Source organism: Sminthopsis crassicaudata, chromosome 2 (assembly GCF_048593235.1).
Source record: "Sminthopsis crassicaudata isolate SCR6 chromosome 2, ASM4859323v1, whole genome shotgun sequence".
Classification (NCBI taxonomy): Eukaryota; Metazoa; Chordata; class Mammalia; order Dasyuromorphia; family Dasyuridae; genus Sminthopsis; species Sminthopsis crassicaudata.
In genome coordinates, this window is record NC_133618.1 from 671,656,031 (window position 1) to 671,662,030 (window position 6,000).

The 6,000-nt window shown below is 45.4% G+C and overlaps 1 protein-coding gene across 2 annotated transcripts in view; it reads right to left on the bottom strand.

Annotated features, from left to right (window-relative positions):
* PRKG1 (protein kinase cGMP-dependent 1) overlaps nt 1–5,785 on the bottom strand; it is a 1,273,864-nt gene extending 1,268,079 nt beyond the window's left edge. Inside the window, exon 1 of one of the 2 annotated variants that reach the window (XR_012487204.1) lies at nt 5,361–5,785. Coding sequence is in view for 1 of the 2 variants with exons in the window: in XM_074297069.1 (XP_074153170.1) it covers nt 5,361–5,719 (359 nt within the window). In the remaining variant the exon portion in view is untranslated. The remainder of the gene's footprint in view (nt 1–5,360) is intronic. The other variant, XM_074297069.1, reaches the window with a different exon arrangement.
* Between the last annotated feature and the right edge of the window lie 215 nt (nt 5,786–6,000).

Consider the following 6,000-nt stretch of genomic DNA (forward strand, 5'->3'; position numbering starts at 1 on the left):
GACTGCAGAGAAGATTCTTATTCATATTTGCTTACACTAGACAGTCACTTTCACATGCACATCCCTCCAATCCATCCTCCGTGAGCACTTATCCTTGACTACTCAACTTTTACAGCCTCCCTAGCTCAGAGATAGTTCTTAGTGTGCAAGAAAGTGTCCAAATAGTGGTTCTTAGTGTGCAAGAAACTCCATTTTTCCAACTTCCACTACTTGTTAAAATTCAATGTCATTTCACCTATTCTATCACAATGACTATATCAGGAGGGATGAAAATCCAACTTCAGAGTTATTAGATAGTAACCAGTTTTTTTTTTCCAATGTGCAAAATGAGACAGTAAAACATTCAAACTAAAATGTCAATCAAAAGTTTTCCTAAATATGCTGAAATCTGGGGTAAAATCTCCCTCATCTAACTCATTTAGTCCTTCTCAATATCAAAAGTGCATTGGTAGATTTTCCATATCGACTAGAAAAAGGCAAGCATTTCTGTAGGCTGTTCAATGGATGAAGTGCTGGGCTTGGAATCAGGAAGATCTCAATTCAAATCCAGCCTAATTTACTAGCTTACTATGTGAGCCTAACCTCTACTTCACTCAGTTTCTCCACAAGTAAAACAGGCATAATAATAGTGCCTACCTTGCAGGATTGTGGGAAGATCAAACAAAATAATTGGAAGCAATTTGCTCAGTGCCTGGTATATAGTAGGTACCAGAGTAGCTTAGTCCCTTCCCTTTTTAAGCACTTAATAAATGTCAAGCATTGTGTCCAGTGCAGAGGACATGAAGAAAAACAAAAACAGTTCCTGTCCTCAAGGGGCTTATATTCTAATGGGTATAGATAACTACATTTAACCACCATGCAGTATGTCTGGCTGTATGGGGCTGCACTAATTTTTTTTTTATTTAACTTTCTCTAGAATATAATTGTCACATACCCAGGGATAGCTTGAGCAAAAGGTCAATCTTACCAATCTAGTTTACTAGGGAAAGAACTGTACTTGGAATTAGCAAGACTTTAGTTTAAAATCTGCTAGCAGCCCTTACTAGATGTTTAAGCATGAGCAAGTTGATTACTTCCCAGAGTTTCAGGTTTCTCATCTGTAAAATGGGAATAATTCCTATAGTAAGTACCTTATTGGGTCATTATGAGAATTAAGTGAAAGGGTAAACAAAACAAAGGATATGGAAGTTGAAATGGGGGGATGAGAATTAATTCATCAAACAACAGAAACATACTAGTCCTATGTATGAACTACAAAAGCAAACCATGAAATAGTTTTCTGCCCTCAAAGAGTTTATATTCTACTGGATGAGAACTTTGGGATGTTGGTTGACAAGGCTTTGGGATGAAAATATTGATCAATGATTAGGTGAAGTCTGAGCATTCAAACAAAATGGAAATGTAATTTTAAAGGCATGAAATCAGTTGATTGGTTTATGCCTCTGTGTGCCTCTGTGTGTGTGTGTGTATGTGTGTGTGTAAACCAATCATCTCATGTTTGTATGTGTATATGTATGTATACACACACCTATATTAAATGTCAAAATGTAAGATTCTCCATGGTCAACAGACCATGCTATGGAATGGCCTTTGTCTCACAGGATATGCAATATTTGGCCTCTCTATTACATACTCTATGGCTGGAAAGCACTCTCCTACCCCCCATTAATTTCTTAGCATCCCTTCAAAACTATGTGTCTTAAAGATGTCCATCCTCCCCTCACATCAAAATGACTTTGTATTTCTTTATATTCCTAGCACACAGTAAGCTGTTAATAGATATTTGTTGAATATTGAATGAGAAATTTTTTTTCAGAAAGTATCATTACTTTCTTTCTCGTTTAAAGAGTAAAAAATTGTTTTTTACATCCTTGACTGTTTGGTGGGAAAAGAATAGAGATTATGAATCTAGTCTATGAGCTATTATGCCATTTCTAAAACCTGAGGGTTTTAACACCTATTTCTAAGAAAAGTTAGCATCAGCCTCAATCCTTGCCTGGCCTTCTCCAGATACCATAGGTATGACCTAATTGAACCAGAGTTGGTGCTATCTATCCCCCATCATCCCTTTGGAGAGTTATCTCCTTGCCCTCTTTTCCTCTGCTCCAAAAAGAAGGTAAGATCTACAAGTTCAGACCATTGAAACTCAGCAGAGTCATCCAAGAATAGTAGCTGGAGCTGGAGTGAGAAGAAGTAGAAGACAATCTAACCCCACCCCCCACCCCTGGAAAAGAAAAAAAAAAAAAAAAAAAAAAGCAAGAATTGCAATCAGTCTAGCCAGGCAAGCTCCAGGACAGTACTCCAGGCAGGGAAAATGATGAAGCAGAACACCTGAGGAGCAATGACAGGCAGGTAATGAAAAGTGAACAGAAACTAATGTGGGCATAGAACTGGCTACTGGGGAGAATCCGATTTGTACTGCTGCTGGTGTTGGTTTCCTTCGGTTACTCACCTGGAATCACTGGGGATTTAATGCTACTTTATGATCCACACTTAAGCCCGAAGCTTTGATCCTGATCTGGGAATACCTAAAGCTAGTAAAGCTGAAATATTCACAGTGGAAAATGTGTGGCCAGAGGGAGCATAACAACAAATTATTCATATCAAAACTAAACTTATGCTTATTATTCATTGCCCTTCTATTCCCCAAATTTCCCTAAATCAGACATATCAAGGGAGCTTAGGTAACCTTTCCCATATAGGAAATGACCTTTCTCCCAAGAAAGGTATACTTTACTAGTTAAAGAAATCTCCTTTTTTTTTTCTTTACTGCAATTATGAAAGAACACACATCCCTGAATTTGTTCAAGATGGAAAAACATTGAATTAGCATCATATTAATAAAGCCTTTCAGGAACACCAAAACTAACACCACTCTCCAATGACTCTCTACACTGAAATAATCTTTAATGATTAGGAAAGCAGCCAGAAACATTGACTTAATTCCACAACTGAAATAATTTGCATCCACAGTCAAAATATTCATGATTCCTTGAATTACCTTTTACTTTCAATCTAGTCATCTAGAAACTCCAGCAGTAAGAAGCATCTCCAACTCAGCAAACTTTACTATCACTCATTGTAACTCACTTGATTATATACTTCCTAGAGTCCCAAAGATAGTCTCTGATAGAGCATTTCATCAGAATTATCCTTTATAGTGATCACTGGGCATCAGAAAACAATGGCAATTACTCTTTCCTAATACAAACCAAAGTTTCTTCTGCATCAGCCCTTAAGTCCCACAGAAACCCGGGCCTTATGCTGCCCTCACTCCACAACCAGCGCAGCAAAACGATGCCATCATGCAAACTGGAACCGGGAGAGAGATGGTTTGGGACTTCGTTAGATGAACAGACACGCATATCAGAGCAGAGAATTAACTTAACAGAAAAAGTTAAAGGGGGTTCAAGTCACTCTGTTCTCCAAGTCAGATCTATGAGGCTGGCTGTCAGGTCAGAATGATAAGCACTTAACTTAAGCCACCTTCTCCCTGCCCTTTCACAAAATCTTTCCCTTATTCTTGGACACAAAGAGCAGATGACCCTCAGTTGACTGCTGAGGACCAAATCTTGCTCTCCTTAGTGACATGAGCAACCAAGGCACTGATGGCAAATGAGATAAAGGAAGATATTCCAAGCTACCAACTCAGTAAAAGCTAGGAGAAGAGAACCAATTTTGTTCCCCCTTAATAACCTGTTGTATCATCTCTAGTGAAAGGAGGATGCAGTATTATGTAAGGCACATCACCTACCTAGTACTCCATGGCAATGAGCGAGTGGCAGTAGCTTAAAGCAGATGGAAATAGAGCCAAAGCACGGCATGTCAATATTCTCCCTCCCCCCCTCCACTCATGTCACATGTTAATTGAAGTACCATATCTTCAGTTAGTTATTCTTTATTTTATATAGACTTTAGAATTGTGGGGATTTGGTTCTTGCTATAAGTTGACTCTGTTCCCTTGATCTTTCCCCCACTGAGATCTGGGTCCAGGACTAAAAAATGCTAACGTAAAATGAACCAAAGTATGAAAACAGCCACAAAAAGATGCATAGTCCATTTGCAATTGTCTTCAGAAGAGACACACTAATGAATGAACGGTTCACACTGGAAGTAATGCAATCGTTCTGGGGAAGCACCTATTTGGTTTCTTGCTATAAGTTGAATCTGTCCCCTTGATCTTTCCCCCACTGAGATCTGGGTCCAGGACTAAAAAATGCTAACGTAAAATGAACCAAAGTAGTGAAAACAACCACAAGAAGACCCATAGTCTATTTGCAATTGTCTTCAGAAGAGACACACTAATGAATGAACGGTTCACACTGGAAGTAATGCAATCGTTCTGGGGAAGCACCTATGTCACAGGAACGAAGCAAAGTTCTCCCTTAGACAGAAAGAAAAATTACAATTAGCAGTCTGCCTCTGCTTTCTCCAAGCACATTCAATTAAATTCAGAAAATCGAAACCCTTAAAAACAAGAACTAGCTGGTAGATAAAAAAACCCTTTAAAATAAGAACTAGCTGGTAGATATAAAAACCCTTAAAAATAAGAACTAGCTGGTAGAGAAATCTACTCCGTAATTATGACAGAAAGCATGGCTTCAGCTAGTTCCGACATGAATCACCCAAGCCCAGAGAGAGAGAGATGGGAGGTAAGAGATGGCTAGTGAGCCCGAGCTGCTTTAGCTCCTCGTGGGCATTCTGGATGTTGTGCCTGGACTTCTGGCTGCTGGCAGACTTGAATAACTGAAGGGGAAAGTTCACTCTTTTCTCTCTCTGCACACACACACACACACACACACACACACACGTCTGTGCATTCGGAAAGCTCTATTCGGAGGGATACCTCTCTCTGCTTTCCCCCAGCGCGATTTCTCTGGACCTCTCCTTGTACTTATTTCGGTCTCCTTGTCCATGTCGCCCCCTTTGACCCTCACCCATCTTATATTTGTCTGTCTCTCTATACGTAGGTCCCCGGCGCTCTGGCTCTCTCCTCCCCGACACCGGCGTTGCCGGATATTAAGGCAGAGGCAGATATGAAGGCAACCGGTGAGTGAGAGAGGGAAGGAGAGAGAGAGGACCGGAGATAAGCCGCCGTTCGGGAGAAGTGGCGCTCGGCCCCTCTTTGGGGAGAGGCGAAAGAGAGAGACGAGCAGTGGGACGGAGCGAGCTACGAGAGCCGGATCGGGAAGACAGCGGGGCCGGCAGGCAGCTCGTCCCTGGGCAAGGCGGACGAGCTCCGAGCGCCCGGCCGACGGGCCGCTCCCCGTGGGGCGACCGGCCGCCCTTCCTCCCGACCTCCCGGGGGCAGCGCCCAAGCTCCCCCACCCGCCGCCCCCGGCCGGGCCCGGCCCGCTTACTGGGGGCTCTTGGGGTAGAAGGGCAGCGTCACGTGGCTGAGGTCTTGCAAGTCGAAGGCAGTGGGCTCGGCTGAGATCGCCTGGCGCTTGGTGCGGGGCTCGCCTCCGCCGCTGCCCGCGCCGCCGCCCGGCTGCGCCGCCTGCTGCTGTGCCGCCTGCTGCGCCTGCTGCGCCTGCTGCGCCTGCTGCGTGGCGGGCCGGATCACCGAGCGGTACTTGTCCAGCTCGTTCTGCAGCTTTTGGATGAGCTCGTCCTTCTGGTCGAGCTCGAGCTCCAGCTCGTCTATGAGCGCGTCGCGCTGCCTCAGCTCCTCGATCTTCTCCTGGAGCGCGTACTGCAGGTCGCGCAGCGTGCCCATGCTGCCTGGCCCCCGGGGCTGGCCCCGGGCCACCCCGGCCGCTCGGCGGCGCGCTGGCCCCCCGCAACTTTGGGCAAAGTCCCCGCCGCCGCCGCGGGTGCTCCTGCTCCCCCTCCCCGGCGCCCCCACTCCCCGGCCCCGGCCCGGGCGCGGGCAGCGGCACGGGCAGAGGCACGGGCACGGGCAGCGGCGGCAGCGGCGGCGGCGGCGGCGGCGGCGGCGGCGGGCGGCGGGCGGCGAGTGGCCGCGCACAATTCCCCGACGGGCGGCCCGAGCTGCCC